General features: G+C 34.8%; 1 protein-coding gene across 2 annotated transcripts in view; it reads left to right on the top strand.

Moving 5' to 3' along the window:
* LOC146003667 (uncharacterized) overlaps positions 1 to 21984 on the top strand; it is a 123799-nt gene extending 101815 nt beyond the window's left edge. For both annotated transcript variants that reach the window (XM_083142024.1, XM_083142023.1), the window contains exons 4-9: positions 1193 to 1283; positions 7973 to 8098; positions 11420 to 11562; positions 11937 to 12148; positions 15615 to 15729; positions 21820 to 21984. In XM_083142024.1, coding sequence (XP_082998150.1) covers positions 1193 to 1283; positions 7973 to 8098; positions 11420 to 11562; positions 11937 to 12148; positions 15615 to 15729; positions 21820 to 21837 — 705 coding nt within the window. In that variant the 3' untranslated portion in view covers positions 21838 to 21984. The remainder of the gene's footprint in view (positions 1 to 1192; positions 1284 to 7972; positions 8099 to 11419; positions 11563 to 11936; positions 12149 to 15614; positions 15730 to 21819) is intronic.
* The last annotated feature ends 713 nt before the right edge of the window (positions 21985 to 22697 follow it).

Raw genomic sequence — 22697 nt, 5'->3', positions numbered from 1 at the left:
GAATAGGTGGGCATGGTGGCATATGTCGGCAAAAATATGAGAACGTCCACCAGACAGATACCATGTGTTGTTGCATTCCAAGGCTGTGTCTATCACCTATTGTCTGACGTATCAATATTGCAAACTTTTTGTGAAGAGTGTAATATACAATATTGTTCCAATAAAGTACTGGTATTACTGGAATGTGCATCTGTTCAATTTAAATTAGAAGCATTTTTTTTTCTTAAAAGCTAAAGCAATATTTAAGATATGTCTTTCATTGAATGGCATCTTGATTTCGAAGAAAGTTAGTAAATTTTTAAAGAAAATCTCATTGATTTATATCGTAGTAGTATTTGATAGAGATTTTATGATACAAAATTCCATTTTTGTTTTTATTCTAGCTTCCAAAATAGTTCCGAAATGGTTCCTGAAATATGCGGGTCACATCCTTAGTTTTTCCAAAATAAGTTTGCCAAAGTTGATTTAACAATTGTATACAAATGTTCTGAATGTTGTAACTTGGGCAATATTTCAAGGTGTCTACCAATATAACAAATCCAAAATTATTGACTTAATCTTAACCTTTCTTTCATTTTTCTTGACCTATTGTCCTTTTTCTAACATTAATTTAATCGCCCCCTACTTAGCTATAGTTGGAAATTAAGAAAATATATATTTTTATGCAATGAAAAATCCCTCCTACAAGGTCGGTTAAGATGAAAACTGAAGCTGTACTTTAACAAGAGACTTAGACTTGCTTTAATTATTAATGCATGTAAACATTAATGTTTCAAACTTAATGCTTGAGGGGGAGTGGTCACATTACTTTATTTAATATTTTTACAAAATATCATGCATACAAGAATGTAATTCTTTAGTAACAAAGTGAACAAATCTTAAGCACAACTCAATACAATTTTAGATTTCCAAAAATTCAGTTTTATGAAATCCCAGTGCAGGTATACAACAATGTAATTTACTATTCTGTAAAAACAGCAAAAATTCTTGACCACAAGTATAATTTCTTGGCCTTTTCTCGACTTTCTTGACCTACCTGTTGATTCCTTGACTTTCTCGACTGGTAGACACCCTGTATTTACATTGCTCAATTCATTTGTGTTTTTGTCAATAAATATGTACTTACAGTGGAATCTTGATTTCACATTTTGCAAGGGACTAATGTGAAAAAATTAAAATGATGCCTTTGCAGGATCAGCCAGACCCAGATAAAAAAAAGAGAAAGTTGGATTCCAGCAATGCAGGCAAAATTATGAAGTTGGGTGAAGAGAAGACTCTCAGAGGTATTATTTCTTTTTTCTTAACACTCTTACATTATACACTTCTTACACACATTTCGATGTAATTTACATGACATTTCCCACAGTACATCTCATATCCACATGACATTAAATTTTGGGTTTCAAATATGCATACTTCAGGGATACTTGTCCCTATAGTGCACTAGAGCAGTGATCCCCCAGTAATGTATGATATTCTCTTCGAAATGCCTTAACTTTTTCACTACAATTTCTGCACCTTAAGTAATGTATTTGTGGCTGTAACATGCCAAATTCTATTGCTAAGAAAAGAATCTGCAAGTCACTTTGCGCTGTTGCAGTTTCTCATTTGATCACCCCCACAGGACAACTCCCACCATAGTGAAAGCAACGAGTGGCACAGTGACAGGCAGAAGCTTGAGGTGGGTGAATGGCAAAATACATGGAAGCAGATACAGCCGAACCTTAATATCCAAAAAAACTGATATGCGCAGTTTATACTCTCACAGAACCTGCATTGTTGCCTGGTGGGCTTCAAGTTTCAAGCGAATACGTTATATATTCACTCTTACCTTTGCATCAGTTTTGTGCCAAACTTCTCAGAATAAAGATTGTGGCAGATATGGGTGAGTAGCAATGAATGAAAGTTGGAATTTGAGATAAGTTAAACATAAATACTAGCACTAGCAAAATAACTCATACAGGCATTCAGGTATTTTCTTTTGAAGGCGGAAACATTTCAAGTATGTGGGAGTAAAAAAAAATGACTCGATCTTGGACAACGTGACTAACGCTGGCAAGTGTCAATGTCTTTAGCTTCTTAATTTTGAAGTGCTTGCTTTGACAGAGAAAGTCTATTTGTGGAAACTGAATATGTGCCATGACTGGTGAATCCTCAGGAAAACAACTTATGACACGTGCCTGGTTTACTTATAGTACATGTTAGTGTGGTACACCAACAAACCATTCAGGGAAATAATAAAGAAAACAAATTTTGTACATTGCCATGTTGCATCACTGTTTTTCTGGATCTCCTTTGCTGGGCTGCTGGGTTTTCCTTCTAAGAAGCTGTGATATGCATGGGAAAATATGCCCAGTTCTTTGTCTGACGGCCTTCCTCTTGCGAACAATGGGAGGGGGAGGGGGAGGGGGACTAACTGGTTTGTCGACCATTTTTGCATCCTTCATTTCAAGTTACAAAAAATCAGAAGGCTTGTTATTTTTTTGTTACTAACAGAAATAAAGTTCAGTTAGTTGGTATTCAAACAGAATAACGAAGCCAAATGTGCTAAATTGAAAAAAAAAATAGTGTAATATTCAGGAACCAGTATATATTTTCATGTTCTTCCACTAACTAAATCAAAGAATAAATGGTTTTACAGTCTTCAAAATTACAAAAAAATACGTGATTTATATAAGAGGCCACACAGCAACTAAAATTTCTTCCTAATGTATGAAACATTTCTTTGAGCAAGGTATGTAAGGTTGCAGAAATTTTGTGTTTTGTGTTTGCAGGTACTATATCCACAAACTGGTTGTTTCCAAAGTATTTGATATTGGCTCACTGTTTGGGCCTACAAAAAGGTCCATAAGATTCATTCATTCATTCATACTTTATTGGTTTTAGCCATATACCAGCTCTACACCAAGTGTCCGAAACATACTGTTACATCAAATTACAATTTCAAATAATTTATATACAGTTTTCATATACATCATATATCTATCTACATCAATATCATGCAAAATCTAAAATTGATAATAAATACAATTGTTACATCTGGTGACTATATCAAGTTACATATTTTAAATATTTACAATTTTCATGAATTAATATTATGAAAAAATCTAAAAATGATAAATACAATTGTTACATCTGGTGACGATATTAAACACGATAAAGAAGTTGGGAGAGATATTCCTTTTTTTATTAAATTCTTGAACAAGATCTCCCTTTGAGTGGTATAAAGTGGACATTGAAATATGTCATGGTGAGCATCTGATCTAGATTGCACTTGCACATAGGTGAATGAACTAAATTAATTTTATATAAATGATTATTTAAATGTATGTGACATGATCTCAATCTTAGTATTAAAACTAAAAACTTTCTGGGTATATTAAATGTATAATTGTTATAAATTTAGTACATTTTTATATGAATGACCCATATATGTAAATTTTTGTTTAACCCATATCTCCCAATCTTGTTGAATTTTGTTTTTAACTCTTGGTAACATATCTGTATATGATAATAATATATTTGTTCTGTGATCCATAATTCTTGCTTCTTTAGCATTTTTATCTGCCAGTTCATTATAATTAGGGTTACCAGATCACTATAAGGGAAATGTAGGATATTGAGTCAAAATGTAGGACACAAAACATTTGTAATAAATAGTACATATTTCTATAAAATACGTTAGAGAGTAATTTAAAACTGACACTTCTCAGTTAAAAAAAACATTTCTTAATTAATTCTTTAATGCAAAGCTTCCAAACTTGTAATCATACTAAACAATGCACCTCTTACTAGATGATTTAACTGGTAACAGGAGCCAATTTTTCTCAAAATATCAGGTTGAGTCAAAATATATTTATGAGAGATTGGACAGTCAAACTCTAAAATTATGTGGACCAGTACCAAACTTTCTTTTTACAGACTTTTGAAAAAAAAATCTCTCGTGAGTACATTGTGCTGATGGTAATGAAAGTCAGGGGTGGTGCCAGGTGGTGCTTGCACACCTCTTAATTTTCTTCCACACCCCCTATTCAAAGCCTACTTTCAATCGAAAACAAAGTTCCGTGCCCCTTTTAACTCTTGCACTGGTAAATTCCACTGCTACATTACCTGCGGTTTGTTTTTATTTTTCTGTACATGTAGTTTCATTTTCAAATAGAATAATATTAGATTACCTAGCATACTTTGATCTCAATGGACACAAATTCTAGGTCCCTGGCATGGACTCAGAAACTGTTTTCTTTTAGTTGTCACATGTATAACATATTTTACATTTGATTAATAACTGAATTTTGTAACTCCGTTAGTCGCATTGCAAAGGTTCAACAAGTGTGTATTTTTAAAACAAGGATGGGGTGGAAGGTGTGACCCTTACCAAAAATACACACATGCCAATCTCTCTTCCACATAGTGCACTCTGGACTTTGCAAGTTTGTGAATGTCCCTTCATCATTTTCATCTTATTGCCATTCATTCTCATCCTTGTGATTAGCCAAGAGAGGCAGAAAAGAATAAAAAAAAAAAAAATAAGATTGGTTTTGGTATTTCGCCACATAGTTTAATACTGTAACTTTATCACCACTTTCTTGGAGTGTAAGACACAATATATACCATTGGCCTACCTTAAACAAGCTTTGTTCGTTTCAAATATCCAAAATGTGGTTATCATGCAAAAATCGAGCAAAAATGAAACAACCTTGGCATAATGTCATTAACGCCTACTAAATGTTGGTTCACACATGCAAGTTTATGCTATGTTTGTTTTCAACTTAACACCCTCTAAATTTCATTTCACGGCCCCTCAGCACCCTATATGATTAATCCTGGCCTCACCACTGGTGAAAGTAGTCTCTCAACATTTGTATTATGTCCTGTAATGGCAAACAAATATTCAGGAATTACCTTAATTAAAATGGTTCCAGAAGTTTCATCTTGCGTAGCTTTTAGTTGAATAACAAATAATGTTGAGTTTTTCAGGCCTTCTTTACTTTTTTTCTTAACCTTTATTTATTCGACACCTACTTAGATAAAGTTGGAAATTAGCAATTAAGGAAATAAATATCTATTTAATTAAAGAAAAACACCAAAAGGCGAGTTAAAATTAAAACTGAAGCTGTATAAGAGATTTTGACCTATTGTATCTATTAATAAATACTAGACTGCATTTGGCAGACTAGCGAGGCTCTGGCGTCTGGACTCACAGCCAGTATAATCTTATGTGGGGGCTCGTGTTGTAGTACCTACATGTTTGTGATTGTCCCTTCATCCATCTTATCTTACCACCATCCACCCTCATCTTCACGATTAGCCAAAGGTGCAGAAAAGTTAAGTAAAATAAACTAAATCAACTATCAGTCATTCTGATAGAAAAAATTCTTGACCACAAGTACAATTTCTTGACTATTTATTTACATCTGGACCTACTTGTTGATTTATTTACTTTTTCTTGACTTTCATAACATTCTTGACTGGTAGACACCCTAAATAACTTTGTTCACTATACCCCTGCTTTACAATACAAATAATGAATAAAAATGGGAAACATCTTGTTCCATCAGTATCAACCTCAAGGCAAAAAATTACCCTCGTGCATTGAACAGTTACATCATCAATATGTGGCCTCAAAACTTTGTTCATTAATTTATTCCGTTGTTCTTCTAGCATAAACTTATATTCTCTTTTTGGGCAATGATTGAATCAAAATATCTTCCACTATTAAGCTTGAGTGTGCAGTCCATGGGCTCGTAACTTGCATGATTTCTTTTTGTTCAACTGAAACACGTATTGTCCTAATTAATATTATGTGATGCTCAAAATGTAGGACATTTATGATATTTTTCAAATTCCTCCCGGATGCCGGACATAAGGCTAAAATGTAGGCGGGAAAAACCGGACGTCTGGTAACCGTAATTATAATGGAACCCTGAATGTGCTGGTATATATGCAAAATGAATTGTTCTTCCCTCTGTAGTTAACTTACCATATAATCTTATTATGTAAAGTACCAATGCTGATGCCTTATATAACTTTTTATATGAAGATTGCACACTGTACAACACACTTTTAGCATCTGTTAATATTAATATCCTTTTTTCTGGAATATTATTAATGTACATCAATGCACGATATATTCCATATGCTTCTGACAAAAAATAAGACACTCTCCAGGTAGTCTAAACTTCTTAATATTTCCATTAGAAGAGTCAATAAAAGCACATCCTCTTCTTTACTTTTTGATGCATCTGTGTATATGAATCTATAATTCTTCCAATTTTGTAAATATGATTGAATATTTGTATAACTTGTTAATGAAACATTCCTTACCGGTATTTGATCATATGAAATTTCATAAATTGGATGTTTCCTATGCGTTATTATTGTTGAGAATAATTCTTAAAATTCTATTTTACATTGTAGGAAAGTTGAATATTGTCCCTTTATTTTGTTATCTTGATATAAAATCCATTGGTCATGCATAAGTTTATTTACTGGATGTTCTTGTGTTTTTTTTTGTAATCCATTCACATCTATACTTAAAAGGTTTCTTAATGGATTCTAAATAAACTCATACATTGGGAGCTGAATTCATGAGTCCCAATGATCTCCTCAAGACTTTTCTTTCTAAACAATCTATCTTACATAGAATTCTTTCTGTTGCATTTCCATATATGCTGCATTCATATTCTAGCTTAGGCAGGTCCATAAAAAAAAACCTTTTTTCATGTCCTTAGCAACCTGTTTGCACGGGCATATTTTTTTTTTTGCCCACATTGTTTGATTCATGTCTTCATTGTCTAGCTACATTATTTCTCACAGATGAGTCAACTTCTGGTTAGAAAAGGTGCTTCAAACAAAAGTGACATCTACATAAGGAGATTCATTCCAGATATAATTTAATATTTGGTATACTCAGTGCAAAAATATCTACATCGTGCTTTTTTCAACTAAATGTTTAGAGGTATAACAAACGAGCTTGTTGTTGACCATGGAAACTGATGTTGATAGGGACTTAAAGAAAGTTTATTTTCACCCTGAAAACTACTGTAAGTGAATTATGCTAGATTTTTGGAGGAGAATAATGGAAAGCAATTAATTTTCAATTACTTTTCTTAAAAATGTGAAAATGACAAAAGATGTAAATATTGCTTTTCCATTTTAGTGTTGCTATTGAATTTGTTTACATAAAACATCTAACTATTGTTTACATAAAACATCTAATTATCTTGAAACTGTTTTTACTTACCCAGTTTATTATTAATAAAATAGACAATAATAATTTGAATATTAGTACCATATTAGAGCCCGTAAAAACACAACATCATTACATCATATATATATATATATATATATAGACACACATGTTTGTGGTAAGCGTTTACTGTATCCTACCTGTCAATTTTTGTATGTACACCATGTATCAAAAAACTGCGAACGATTCAACCCATTATATTTTATTCATAAATTGTCATAATAAGATACAACTGCACACATATGTAACATAACTGTCCAATTTTAAGTGGAAATGGTTATCGCAAAGTTAGCTTACAAATGCTCAATGTGACTCTGCACATGTCAATATGATAATCTAACTCCATCCAGGCTCATTTCACCATGATTCAGAATGTTTTCATGAGTAATTTGCACCGCTGCACTAATGCAGTGGATCTAATAGAGTTATTTGCTGGTGGATCTTTGTGAAATCATGTACAAAACTGACATTACATGGTCACGACCAACCTACTCTCGCAAAATGCTTTTTCCTCACCACTGCCAGCCATTTTACAATTGGTCAGTCTGGCACCTGGTGGCATAATTTAGAAACTGTGTGTTTGCATGTATTTTAAGGGATATTCAATGGGTGATTATGTTATATTGCTCATGGAATGTATTTTTATTGTTCAAATCATTTTGAAACACCCTGTGTGTGTGTATGAAAATACATGCTGTGAAACATACTGATTTTATGTTGTAGGTGCACCTTATGCCTATGAACCGGAAGATCTGGTAAACATGTCGATGAATGAGACAGAGAGCGAAAGTGAAAGCGAAGGAGAAGGTCCTAGGAAAGAAAGTGGCCTAGAAACAGATTTTGACCCTGGTAAGAAATTACACTGTCGTCCATGTGTTCATAAGTGTATTTTAAGCTAGGATGTGCTTCATTAATAAATAGCATCCATTTAATGAATATAAAATGAGAAAAACAGTGCCAGATGGGGAAATCACAGGCATATGTAATTTGTTTTTGTTCAAAAGACTATGTAGGGCAAACATCAATAAAATTGCCAATAAGATGACATTAACATGATTTAGATATTATATTGAAGTGTGGTGTGTGTGTTTGATCACCGTAATAATGTTCACGTGCTAGGAACAGTGAGTATTCATAGTTTCACGTTGTATATGGACAAAACATATTCAAAATTTACAAGGGATTGCAGGAGGGTTGTGGTGACTCAGCTCTTCTATACTGCACATGGGTAAGGTCATTTTGAGATGGTCTTGAATCAGCTATGAAAAAACATGGTGGAGAGTTGTTTCAAAATCCAACAGATCAATAGATGCACTTCACACTAACTAACTAACTAACTAACTAACTCTCTAGCCTTCTTAAACCCGAAGGTTTATGGCTGCAACAACACAGGCCTTCCATCTGTCCCTATCTTGAGCAAGATCTATATGCTCTTTTCCATCCCTAACAATTTCCTTTAGGTCTATCTCAACGTTGTCCCTCCATCTTCGTCTTGGTCTTCCTACAGGTCTCTTACCATCAGGTTTCCCAACAAGAATCCTGTAAACTCCTCTTTCCTCTCCCATTCATGCCACATGGCCTGACAACCTAAGTCTTCTTGATTTAATTATTCTAATAATATCTGGACATGAATACAAATTATGTAGTTCTAAATTATGTAACCTTCTCCACTCACCTGTCTCCTTATCCCTTTTAGGTCCAAAGATTTTCCTAAGGATCTTATTTTCAAATACCCTCAATTTATGTTCCTCTTTCAATGTAAGAGACCACGTTTCACACCCATACAATACTAAAGGCAATATTACTGTTTTGTATATTTTAACTTTTAGTTTCTTAGATATTAAACGAGAAGACAAAAGTTTATGAAGAGAGAAGTAACATGCACTTCCTGAATTAAGCCTACTTTTATTTCCTCTTTATTATAATTTTCACTTGTTAATATTAGTCCTAAGTATTTGAATTTCGAAACTGGTTCAAACGAGTTGTTATCAATAATTAGATTTTGATTATTACCTAACACTTGGTTTTGGCCTGTAAGCATATATTAAGTTTTCTCTTTGTTAACTTCCAAACCTATCTATTGAGCAGTTTTGAAAAATATTTTGTATTTATATCATCCCCTAATAAGTCTACAACGTCTGCATATGCTAACAACTGAGTCAAACCATTTAATTTTAGTCCTTCGTTAGTTTCTTTTACCTTCCTAACAACATATTCTAAGGCAAAATTAAAGAGCAATGGAGATAATGCATCTCCTTGTTTTAACCCATCATGAATTGTAAATTTGTCAGACACTTTAATACCCACCCAAATTTTACTTTCTGTTTCACTGGTGCATACTTTTATCATACTAACAAGCTTCTTAGGTATTCCAAACTCTACTAATATATTATATAATTTATCTCTTTTGACCGAATCATATGCTTTTTTTGAAATCAATGAATAGCTGATGGACATTTTGATTATATTCCCACTTTTTTCAAGTGTCCGTCTAATGTGAAAAATTTGATCTGTAGTTGATCTGTTACGTTTAAATCCACATTGATAATCACCTATAATTTCATTAGCATATGGTGTTAGTCTTGTCAAAAGAATGTTAGATAATATTTTATATGTTGTTGAGAGTAGAGAAATTACACGGTAATTATTGCAGTTCATTTTATGACCTTTTTTTAAACACAGGAACAATTATGGATTCTTTCCACTGTTGAGGGCTTTCTTTTTTTTTTTTCATATTAAACAAATTAATTTATGAAATTGACATATTAATGAATTTCCACCATATTTAATTAACTCAGCTGGTATTTAATCAATGCCAGGTGCCTTGCTATTCTTTAGCCTTTTAATAGCATGTTTAACTTCAGTCAAGTTAGGTTCTGGAACTAAAGGTTCTGCTGTATGGACTTCATTTACTTCTGATTTATCTTCTACATGGACATTTAAAAGGTCATTAAAGTAGTTCTTCCATCTATTTAGAATATTGCTTGGGTCAGCTAGAAAATAGCAAATAGCAAAACTGAAAGTGGAATTCCAAGGAGAAGCAGAGTGCCAACTTCAGGGAAAAATCACTAAATTTGCCAGATTTACAATGCTTGTATGTGATGAAATTCATGAACTGGAAGAGACGAGCAGTGCTCGAAGGGATGAGAGGGGAGGGAGTGATGTAATTTTCATGAAACATCAACCTAGCTTGTATAATTTGCATTGGCACCCCTGTCTACATGTTGATTTGCACAAGCATTCCCTGGCCTACCCCTAAACTTGACCAAGTATTCCCCCCACTAGGAATTTATACTCCAAACAATGGAGACCAACTAATTTTCTGGCTATTTGAGCATATGTTAGCAACCTATCTGTCGAATTTGAGATGTATATCTTTTACATGGGATAGTGAAGGATACAGCTTGTCGTCATCCACATAATTTCGTTACGTAGCAAATTCTTTCCCTATGCAAACGTTTATGCGGATTCTTTTGCCAAAATGGAAAATACGATCTGCCATCAATTAAATACATTTTACACTTTTACACATATTTCTTTCCACGATTTAGCAAATTTCATATTTCTATTATTGGCAACACTTAGGGCCTACCTCCAGGATGAAATGAAGCTTTCACTGGCCAGCGCTTGGGGCTGGAAGCCACTACAAATACATTATGGATTGAAAGAATCTTCAGAAGAAGAAGCCTGGTGATACGTTAAGTAAAAATAATCATACACTAGCAATTTTCCCCACGGTCATTATGTGAGAGTGAAGCTTTGATTGATTTGTTGTTTTAAGTCCACTTTATGCACAGGAAGGCTAATCAGGACTGGACCTAGTTTAAAGTGGGATCCGAACCACAGTGCCATTTGCAACCACCGGGTATCAAACCTGAGACCCTTAATTACAAGGCGACAACGTTACCACTACACCATCGGGGAGGCCCTATGTGAGAGTGAAGCATCAGTCACATTTGTTAGTCGATTATTTCCAGTATTTTAATATGGGCTTCGGAGATAGACTAGCTAGCATACAATATACACGCCTGAGCACACAGTTTTGTGGTTGTCCAAGGATATATTGGTCACTTGGGAATAGGGACACGGATGGGAGTGAGAGGGAGACATGTATGTTTGTGTGTTTATAATGTGTATATATTCAGTAAATACTTTTTTTTCTTTTTTAAGACTTTCAGTTAACCAGTTTGCTGAACCATCACAGAATTAAATATGGAGACACGGGAGTTGATATGAAAAATTTGCTGAATGATGCAGCAGAAAATGTGGAAAAGATGATAATTACGGATCCATTTGTATATAATGAAGATCAGGTAAATTAATTACTAGAATATTTTAGATCATAATTTATGAGCATATTCATTTAGAGACTTTGGATCAAGTGTACCCAACCCCTTATGGTTATTTAAAATTGAAATATGTTGCGTTAAATGTCATTCCTTGAAGTTTCTGAGCACACCTCATATGTTAACCTTCAACTTGATTGTGCCAAAAAAAAAATTAAACTGTTCTTGGGAATTCCCTGTGGAGAATGAGAAGGCTTTAAACCCTGACTAAGCTGTGTTTTTGACTTAGGGGTTGTTTTATGACTTAGGGGTCATACAAGTACTTTTTATGTAGCTTTGTTTCTATTGGAACCTTTGCACTTTTTGTACACTTTCACTCTTAACGTCTTTTCACTTTATAGCTCGAGGAATTCAATGAGTTCCTGAACATAATGCAAAACAAAAGTCCAATGATCAGAGACATACACCTTCGGACTGCAAGAGCTTCAGGAATGTTTGCAGGTGTTAAAGTGAAAAATAGCAGAAAGTTGGAATATATCAAAATAAGCTTGGAAAAGAAAGGCATACAGTTCAGCTACTCCTTTAATCAGAATATTCATGATCGGTACGCCATGTGAGTATGTTTTTATCATTCTTGTAAATAATATCATATTTGTCAGTCTTTAGAAAATGTTCATCGACATATTTTGAATGTTCTGAATTCAAATCTGTCTTTAGTTTTACTCTAATGTACTGCAGTGGTGACTCGTGGATTATTTTGGGTGTAGGAAGTTATGATAAACAGACCGACGAAATTTTTCGAAGGCTCTGCCTGTCTGCCCTGTGTGAAATGAGTACAATTTTGCCAATTCCAACCTCCTAATAAGAAAAAAAGTACTGTTTCAACTCTTAAATTACACTAAAATTATGCTAGTGTCTATTATTATTATACAATTATTATTATTATCATTTTCTGATAACTGTAGTAGCTTTAAGTTCAATTTATACAGCTATTTTGGAGTTGTGAACTGTGTTATTGATTATTTAATATAGTTAAGCAATATTAGGAATTTCAACCCTTTAATAAAATGGGTATATTTAGATGAGAATGATATGTTTAAGGAATATGAGAGAGGAAACAATAATGAAATGGTGGAAGAGGCTGCAAGAGGGAACATGGATTTGGATAGACATGAAGCAGCAGAGTAAAGCATGTTAAGGAGAAGTCAGAGGCAAACAAAACCACCCGACAGATTAGATTTGAGTGATTATCATAAAAAGAAGTAGATAAAAGACGTAACCAAAATTTTGTGAATGGTAAATTTTATCGACGTGGCTAATGTCATGTGTGACGCTACATATCTAAATAGACTGTATAGGTTATAAGACCTTTGAAATTGTCAGTATGTTGTAGAAACAGATTGTGTTTTGTGTTTATACATGGAGTTCATTATAAGTTGTTAAGTACCAATTTCATGTTAAATAAATAATGTTGGATTATGCAGTGCATATCTTTCTAAATCAACTCGACAGCTTGAGTGCAATCTGTGTGTGTTTGAATACACAACACTGCAGAGGCGTGGCATGCATGTAGCCGCTGTTACCACAGGTAACACCAAAATATAAAGAATTGAAGAACCTGTCTTAAAATATTATTACGTACATAAACTGGTAATATTGTCATAAAGTAAACATTGCAGACTGACTTTTTTCTGACACCGGCAAAAGCGAAGAGGAGGACTGATCCGGTACCCTCCTCAGGCAACATGAGGAAAGGGCCCTGAGCCCACCCAAGGAAGACTTTCCGTCGCGGCAAAGACTGTTATGGAGGGAGGAGGAGGCGGGTTATTGGCATGACTGTTTAGCTGCCGCAGTTGCCGGTGATCCTTACTGGATACAGATCAGTGTTGCCATATTCAATTGACAGAAAAGAGCTAAGTCGCCTAATCGGATCTATCTTACTCTGAAGGTGTCCAGCCACACTGGGGAACGATGGCGCAGTGGTAGCGTCGCCACCTTGTAATCAAGGGATCCCAAGTTCGATACCCGGTGGAGGCACAAGTGGTTCGGATCCCACTTTAAACTGTCCCGATTAACATTACTGTGCATGAGTGGACTTAAATTGCCAAATCAAGATTTAAAAAATCAAATCACACTGGGGGAAAAGCAAACTACCAAGTGATATTTTGTATTTACTCTAAATATCAGCGATTACGAAAGTCCTCTTTGTCCTTCTTCGACATCATGGGCGAGAAGGAGAGGAGAGGGATGGTTATTATCAAGGGGTTCGCTGTCCTTCTAAAAATGTCAACCTAAAATTCTATATTTCACACATATAATATTATTTCGGTTACAGGAATTTGTGATAATTGTTGAAAGGGCCGATTAAGATCAACATACGTTGTGGCAGGAATGCGATAATTTTGGATTGAAGCAATGTTTTTGAGGTGGTAGAACTGTTTTTGGGTGAAAACATTACTTGCAAGCATAATTTCCCGATTGTTATCTAGCACGCTCTGAAGTGTCAGGTGTCGCAGGTTCGAATCCTCAGCAAGAAATGGTTATTTCAATGTTTGTTGTTATTATTTTACTTACATAATTATAAAAATTAATAATTACACACACACAAAGAAATAATAATTTTATTTCAATAATTCACCATGCATCGTCATTGTCACGATTATCCTATAAAGCGCAAGCCTTAAAGGTAGCAAGGGACGTAAAATATACGAAATAGTAGTGGTGTCAGAAATGAGATTTCTGTGGATTTAGTGAAACATGGGAGAGTGGATTAGTTAGGAAACAGATGAAGACTACATCTACTCTACATACGTCTTATTTGAAACGAAAAGTTTCGCCATTTGGGCAAATCTGGTTTCAAAAGAACTAAGATGGCAACAGTAGTAGAACTGGACTTCTTGCAGGTTCCGAAGGAAATATTGGGGAAGCGCCGATGCTGAGAGGGGAGGGGGCAAGGAGGGTGCTTCACGTGTTACAAAAGTAAACAACGGTTTGCGGGAGGGACTGCGCAGTGCGACTTTTGTGAGTGGTGTCTTTCGTCTTTATGTTGTTTTTGGGCATTGTCAATTAATTAACAAGCAGAATGGAGCTTGCTCCGAGTTCTGAGGTGGCGGGTTCATCCTTTCTGAACAGTGTGTCTAATCGTGCGATAGAAGATATTTTGAAGCAATCTTTTGGTTCGTTCTTTTGCAGAAAAAAGCGAAATTGTGGCAAAAGGGAGGCCAAAGCCTATTTTGAACGATTTAAAAACCAAGTCGTCTGCTGGATATGACCGACATTTCAATGTTTCTTGATATAACGACTATCCGTGGTTATGTGGATGTGCGGAGTTGTCAAAACTCTTTTGTTGATCATGTACTCTATTTTCGGGTGAAAAAAAAGTGTGGAATTCAGGTGTGGATAACATGGACCATGACCATGACTCACCCAAAAAAACAAATTCAAATGAAAAACTTCACTTTATGACAGCATCATAGAACTTTTTTTGATTTGATTTGATTGATTTTGCTTCGCTTGTGCCACTTTTGGCTAATTTGCGAAGATGGGGATGAGTGATGATATGATGAAATTGATGAATAGACATCACAAACGCCCATGCCCAAGCCAGGATTCGAACCCGGGACCACAGCATCACATAACTATTTTCAAAGAAGAGTCGTCGGATTGATCTGCTCTATAAGTAGGCTTTGATGTTTCTGTAAGTATCAAATTACATATTATTGTGCCAACAACCAATGTTTACGATTTCACTTCAGCCCTTATGTCAACATTTTTTTTCCTGATTAATAACTTTACCAAAATCTAGTATTGAATTGCAGACGTACCAGATTAATATTTTTTTTGTACTTGAAAGACATTGGGGGGGGGGGGAGGATGAGCTGGGGAGGTGCCCAAGTCTTACTGCTCTTCCCTTAAATGTCCTAGTGATAACCGGTAACACTTTTAAAAATCCCACACCATGCCACTGCAACACAGTGAAATGTTTCTTTGCCACTTGAACATTTTTTTTATTCATATTTTGTATTTTAGAGCATACTGAATATATTTTTTGTGTGTAGCATAATATTTCTTGATTTCAGTCTTTCTAATGGCAGAATTATATTTTTTGGAAGAGGCTTGGACTTCTATAAGGTCGTGCCCAAAAAAAAATTCACCGAGTTTGTGTGCAGAGACTGCAACATTTTCATATTTGAAGTATGTATTTGTTAGAAATAAGTATAGTATTCTTCTTCGTAGCTAATCAGTGGTGATTTATTCATTTTAGTTTTTGGACTTTTAACCACTGTTATTTTTTAAAGAGATTTACCTACATTTCGGAGGCTGAATCTGCCTCCGTCTTCAGGGTAGTGTGTAGTCATATAATGGTTGCCTTATATGACTACACTCTACCCTGAAGACAGAGGCAGATTCAGCCTCTGAAACGTATGTAAATCTCTTTAAAAAATAACAATGGTTAAAACTCCAAAAAACTAGAAGGTATAGTATTGTTTTATTAGTAGGTTCTGATTTAGAAAAAATGTTTTACAAGAGGAAAGTTAGATATCCACTACACTATGGTAAATTTTGATGCATACACATTATTTATTAATTTAAAAAATTGATGAACAACCAATTAGCACCAATATTTTTTATGTAAGACCAAACCTCCATGGTGAAAATTTGCATTAGACAAGCAACTGAATAGGATTCAATTTCACACAAATATGTAATAATAATAATTAAAGTTTTAAAAATCCTTATAAGTGTGTAGTCCTTATTCTTGTTGTATTGTTTAATAATTGGTTTCTTTAAGTTTAAAAATTTCATTTTTAATAGGGATGATACTGATTAATTGGTACTCTATTGGTATTGGCCAATATAGGTATATCGATGTATCTGTTTATGTGTAAAATTACTGATTATTTTACCAATCCGATATATTTATAAATATTATAATTTAGTGCAAAATTCTGCCATTTCTTATAATTTTTATGGATTATCTCCATGCCCTGCTTTTTGAAAAAGCAAATGTCTAAATATGCAACTTCTTTGCAGTGCAGTCACCTGGAAACAAACATTATTAACGAGGTCAATGAAGCATTTGGAATTTTATATCGGATCTGTAGAATATAAGTTATCAGTAAATTTTTATCAGTACTTCATTGGTATCCACCAAAAATTCATACCAGCTGATTAAATATACAGGGTGTCCATAAATTAAGTATATTTTTGTTGAAAAAGTGATTTTACTCACAATGGTTTTCATGGCATATGTTTGTTATACATTACTTTCAACATGTTCACCATCCACATCACAACACACTTCCCATCTGTCAGCAGTGGCGTGAAATACATTCTGGAGCATTGCTGGTGTTATGGCAGCACCTTAGCAAGACGGGGCACCATGTTATTTTGCATTAGACAAGCAACTGAATATGATTCAATTTCACACAAATATGTAATAACGTGTCAGCACATTTCTGAATGCTCACTTTCCTGGAAAATGGATTGGGTGCAAGGGACCCCTGATATGGGCAGCAGGTTCCCCTGACCTTATGCCCATGGACTTCTCTGTGCAGGGATTTATCAAAGGATACCCATTACCACACTGGAGGAGCTCTGAAACTGCATTACACAAACTGCTGCCACCATAACACTGACAATGCTCCAGAACGTCTTTCGTGCCACTGCCGACAGATGGGAAGTGTGCCGTGATGTGGATGATGCACATGTTGAAAGTAATGTGTAACGAACATATACCAGGAAAAACATTGTGAGTAAAACCATTATTTCAACAAAATATATACTTAATTTATGGACACCCTGTACATGTAGAATATAACAGTAGGAATTGTAGTTTTCCTGGCAACATGATTTGAATAAGTGTTCTCAGCTTACCAATCAGGTTTATATAGCATTAGCATTCGATGTTTGGAGTGTATACTTTGCTCTTATCATCAGGGAATCTTGATTGGAGACCAAGTATAAGATTCGATATGTATGTATCAAGTGGTGAAGCTTGGACTCTATTCTGTGATTGGTTTGCTCTGGATCCTGGTGTTCTATTGGGGTTGTCATGATTTTATGGAGATGTGGGTTCCAGATGTGAGCTGAGCTAGTGTTCCATGTCTCTGTTGAGGGTTGTGCTTTCCTGAGTAATGGCTGGGACTTCCTTTATTCTTCTATCCTCTTAACCACACACATTTGACCATGATTTTGGTGTCTGAAAATATAATTCTTTGACCCTTGATGATGCTGTGATCTGCTAGTCCTGACTTTTCTTGTTGGAACAGTCTCTGATCTGCTAGTTCTGACTTTTCTGGTTGGAACAGACTGATGTAACTTTGATGTTCATTTTATCTCTGCACCCTGTTTGTCCTGCATATTATGTCCCACATTCACATGGTACATGGTATACCTACTTCTGGAATGTTCAGAGTTCAGATCATCTTTGGCTGAGCGAAATAGGGCCTTGGTATTAAGTGGCAGTCTATGCACAATCTTTAACCTGTGCCTGACAAGATTCTTGCTTAACTTTCCAGAGGTGTGTCCAATGAATGCTAAAACTGTTCTAATGGGATGTTCTGCTCCTGTGTTACTGCAAGCACAGGGGCTGTGTTGTCAAGAATCAGTACTTTTAAGGTCCACATCCACATGTTCAGCTGATCTGGGTTGTGAAGAATTGGTTCTTCTAAGGGCCACACTGTTGTCCATGGCTGGTCTCTGCTGAGGTGTAACTGCCTTTGTAAGCACACTGTTGTAGTGTGGTTCTAAGATGGGTGAATTCGGATTGTGAATTTCCCTGGTCTGAAATGGTTAGTGCCCTGTGAGCTAGTATTCAGAAAAGAGAGATGTACCTAAGGATGAAAAGTATGGGCACTGGGGTTCAGGTTCATGTGTGGAGGTTTTCTGTACACACTATGTCTGAGTGTGCCATCTGGTTTGCAGCAGCGAGAGTATGGAGTAATCGACACAGTCCAGCTGCTGATGTCTATAGTGGATACTTTTCATTACCAAGGAAAGGCTAGTGTCTTGTAGAATCAATCTTGTTGATGGCCGGTGCTAATGTAATTTTGTGAAATTAGGTGTTGAGCCTTGGGCTCTGCATGTCAATAGAAAGTCTGAATTGCTAATTTAGCATGTTTTCTTCTGTCACATGTCTTGAAAATGTGAAAGTTTCTTCTCCACATGCTTTTGATTTCTTTACAGACTGATGAGAAGACACATGCAGTAGGTGTGCATTATTTGTTGTGATTTGATGACAAACAAACCTGCACTTGCTAGACACACCCAAAAAATGTATCAGTTATAAGTAGTGGTATTTACGATATTATAAAGCCGAGAAAGTACGAGGTATTTTTGTCCTAAAATTAGGCTAAGTTGCCTATAAAAGCTTATTGCTCAAGTGTCCTCCTCTATCAAATTTAAGATTTTTGTCAAGAAAACTTTTGAGAAAGTATGACCCCCCCCCTCAGATTGATTTGGCTACACCTGAATTTGTCAGATTGTTGTCTATAAGTTTGTTTAAAATATGTCCCTCTCGACACTGTTTTGGTTTTAGTTAACTACACAGTAGTACACTGTAAAATATAATCTTAAAATACTTGTTTAAAATATTTTTGTACTAGTATGTTAATATGTTGATCTGGAATGTCTTGAATATTTTAATTTAGGACCAGGCTCAACTTGTTTATCTAATACTAAGATAATGTAATATGCAAAAGTCTTCTAGAATTGCTCTGTGACTCTCTCATTTCTTACATCATAAACATATGATTTTTCACCTATAAGAATAACACTACATATGGTGTCATCAGGGAGTGTATCATGGAATTCACAAATAATTTTAATGTTTGTCCTGTCATTAACCACAACCTGTTTCCTTTTTGAGGTGTTGATGACAAACATGGGTCTCTGTGCTTTGAATTCATCTGGTGAGTAATACATGTCAGTATTCCCAATTGTGACTCTTTTGAATGATGTAAATGCCTCACATAATTTAAGAAAATCATCCTTGGACATGTCTAAATTATAATTTTCTCTAGGAAATACCTCATTTCTGCCATTTTTAAGATATATGTTCTTGATGTTGCAGCTATCAAATTTACTTGAATTTTTTTCTTGGTTATTGTTTCTTCCAGTCTGAAACAGTACCACCACAAAATCTGGCATGTCATATTGTATACTGGAGAATGAGTTTGTAGCATCAAATTCATAATAGCTACCAGTCGCAGGCTTCTGGACACATTGATATGTATAAAATTGTAAAGGCATCTGTGGATTTTTTAGTATATTTGCTTTATATTTAAGAGCATAACTGGCTTCATATTCAACTACTGGAATTCTTAGCTCCATAGTCTGAATAAGACATTTGCCCTCATCAGGTAGGGTATTAGGCAGAGCTGCCCCAGTAGAGTTTAATGTACTGTACCTCATTAAAGCATTATTATGATTGGCAGCTCTTCTAAATGTAATTCTTAAACCACCCTTCCACATAATATCTTTGTAATCTGAGAAGAATCCTGGCAATAGGCGCATAGGAAACAGTACTGTGTGGCTTGGATAATATTTTATCACCAGCTTCAAATCCACCTATCTTGTAGTATGAGGCCTCGGTCTTGGATAATTTTAGTGTGGCCAAAGCAGTAGATGTAATACCAGGGTAGTCTACTCTGTTTATAACAACACCATGTTTTCTAATCTCGATTTCAGAGAACAGATGTGGCACAAAATTGTCTACCAGTCTTATATTTGAGTTAGCCGGATAATCTGTACCATCAAGTTTTACAACATCAAATTTAATATATAGGTCTGCTCTGTGAGGGTGTATAAAACCATCCCCTACATCAAGGTCAACCTCAATCTCTGTGTTAGCTTGATTTAAATTTGCAAAGGTCCTACGGTTTGGGGGGAATGATTGTAGCTCATAACTCTCAATATTTTCCATTTTATTTATTTATTTTATTTTTTTATATTTGTATGTATTTTTATTTAAATATTAATTTCTATGATAGCAGTTGTTGTGGCTCCAGCAAAATCAACTAATTCTTCTTTTTCATTAGTGACCATCAACTCAATATAGTCTATTCTATTATGGCACACAGAAAAATATAATGTTGGTGATGGAGTGTAAATAATTGCTTCCATGGATTCAGAGTTAGGTTTGAATGTTGCAATGATGCCAGTTTGTTTGTGAGTGCCTATGCCATTTGATTTGGTGATCATACCCTCGGCCACATTACAGTGAATATTTCGAGTCTCTATGGCTAAGAATTTAGGTATATTAATAGCAGTGTGTTTGATGGCTGGTTCAAGTTTTGTGTTATTTTGGAAGCCTAATAGCTCTCCTATAGTACCCAGATCCACTATCTCTGTAGCAGACACAATCTCCACTCTGTGAGTAACAGAATTTTGAGTTAACACTATATCTCTGGGTAACTGAGCATTTAGAGTAGACAGATTATACTGCCCTGGAGTGATGATTTGATAGAGGAGGACACTTGAGCAATAAGCTTTTACAGGCAACTTAGCCTAATTTTAGGACAAAAATACCTCGTACTTTCTCGGCTTTATAATATCGTAAATACCACTACTGTCATAAGACAAATGTTTCTATATAAATTTGTTCCAGATGTTCCTGAAAATGGTTGTGTTTTATGAATGACTGTTGTTACTATCTAGACAGTACATTTCATATGGTGGGTGCGTTTAAAGCTCAAACACATTGTACTATTTATTTATTGAGAAAAATTCAGATACAGCACAAATTGTCATTGATTCTTCTTGAGTGCACCATGCTCCCTTGTATATACCAAGTTGGAGTTTATTTTCACAAATAGATTAAAATGTTGCTATGTTGCAGAACAAGACAGATTGTTGGTACAATTTTTTTTGTGAGTATTTGAAGACTGTTGGTAACTGGTGATCAATTTTCAATTCCTTCTACTTCTTTTACACTTTAGCTGCCACAAGAGAGAAAACTGTAATGAAATCCATGTGGGAAGTGTTGCATCTGCTGAATTCGAAACCATCTTTTAAAACATGACAAAAGTGGCATTTGCACATGCACAGAGCATTCTGTCACAAGATGACTCAAGTTGAATGTTTGGCCAGGTGCACGGCTGCCAATAGGAGCCCATGATAAAATCTTCCTTCAGATTGTTTGTGACAAGACTAACTCATAAAATCGTATTTTGTTGGATTCAGTGCACTGTAGACCTAGTGTGTGTAAATTATTAATGCTTTTTTTGTCTTCTGTGTGAAACATAATGGATCTATTAAATTGACTGCTGGTTCTTATTTCAGGGACATATAGTGAAGTAACTCATTCAACAGATATCAAACAAACCACTGTCAGCAGAAACGAATGACTCCAAGTTGAATGTTTGGCCAGTTTCACGGCTGCCAATAGGAGGCCATTATAAAATCTTCCTTCAGATTGTTTCGACTCATAAAATCGTATTTATTGGATTCGGTGCAATGTAGGCATAGTGTGTCTTAACATAGAACATGTGTATGAGTGTGTAATTAAAGTTACTAGTTCCAGATATATGTTGATTTTTCTTGTTTCCTATATTATATACATGTATAAAAATTCAGTTTCTAAGAGAAACAAAATTGTGGTCACGCAAGTATTCATGACAATTTGAAATCATAGATATGTGAATCACTATAAGATAATATTCTGGGAACATACTTTTTCTTTTAAGGGGAACACACAGGAGAAAGTGAAGCTGTAAATGTTTAATGGCAGTTTTTATCATGCCTCAATAATTATCTTTCAGTCATAGACTATAAACATTTTCTTGTGTGCATACCTGTTAGTATAGTATAGAAAAAATTGCCAAGTTTGCTATGAATGCATATTTCAGTAATATTCATAATTTCAACAAGAAAAAATTGCTGTACAAATTTACATGGGATAAATAAATGTTCCAGCACATTTTTCATGCCTGACATATTATTCAAAACATGATGACAAAATTTCTAAAAGGAAATTGAAGTTCCCAATGACCTGGAAATATCTGTGGAAACTGAATTGTTTTGTGCCTGCAAGGTTTGGAGATTCAAAGAAAAGTACACTTTTCCTAAACAAGTTTCTTAACCAGATATTTCGAATAAAAATGGGCTTGTTTTCATTTAATTTATTTTCAATATTGTTCAGTAAACTTTATTCATGCAAC

The sequence above is a fragment of the Lepisma saccharinum genome, chromosome 20 (genome assembly GCF_977018435.1).
Source record: "Lepisma saccharinum chromosome 20, izLepSacc3.1, whole genome shotgun sequence".
In the NCBI taxonomy this organism is placed as follows: Eukaryota; Metazoa; Arthropoda; class Insecta; order Zygentoma; family Lepismatidae; genus Lepisma; species Lepisma saccharinum.
This window is presented reverse-complemented; position numbering and strand designations above follow the sequence as displayed.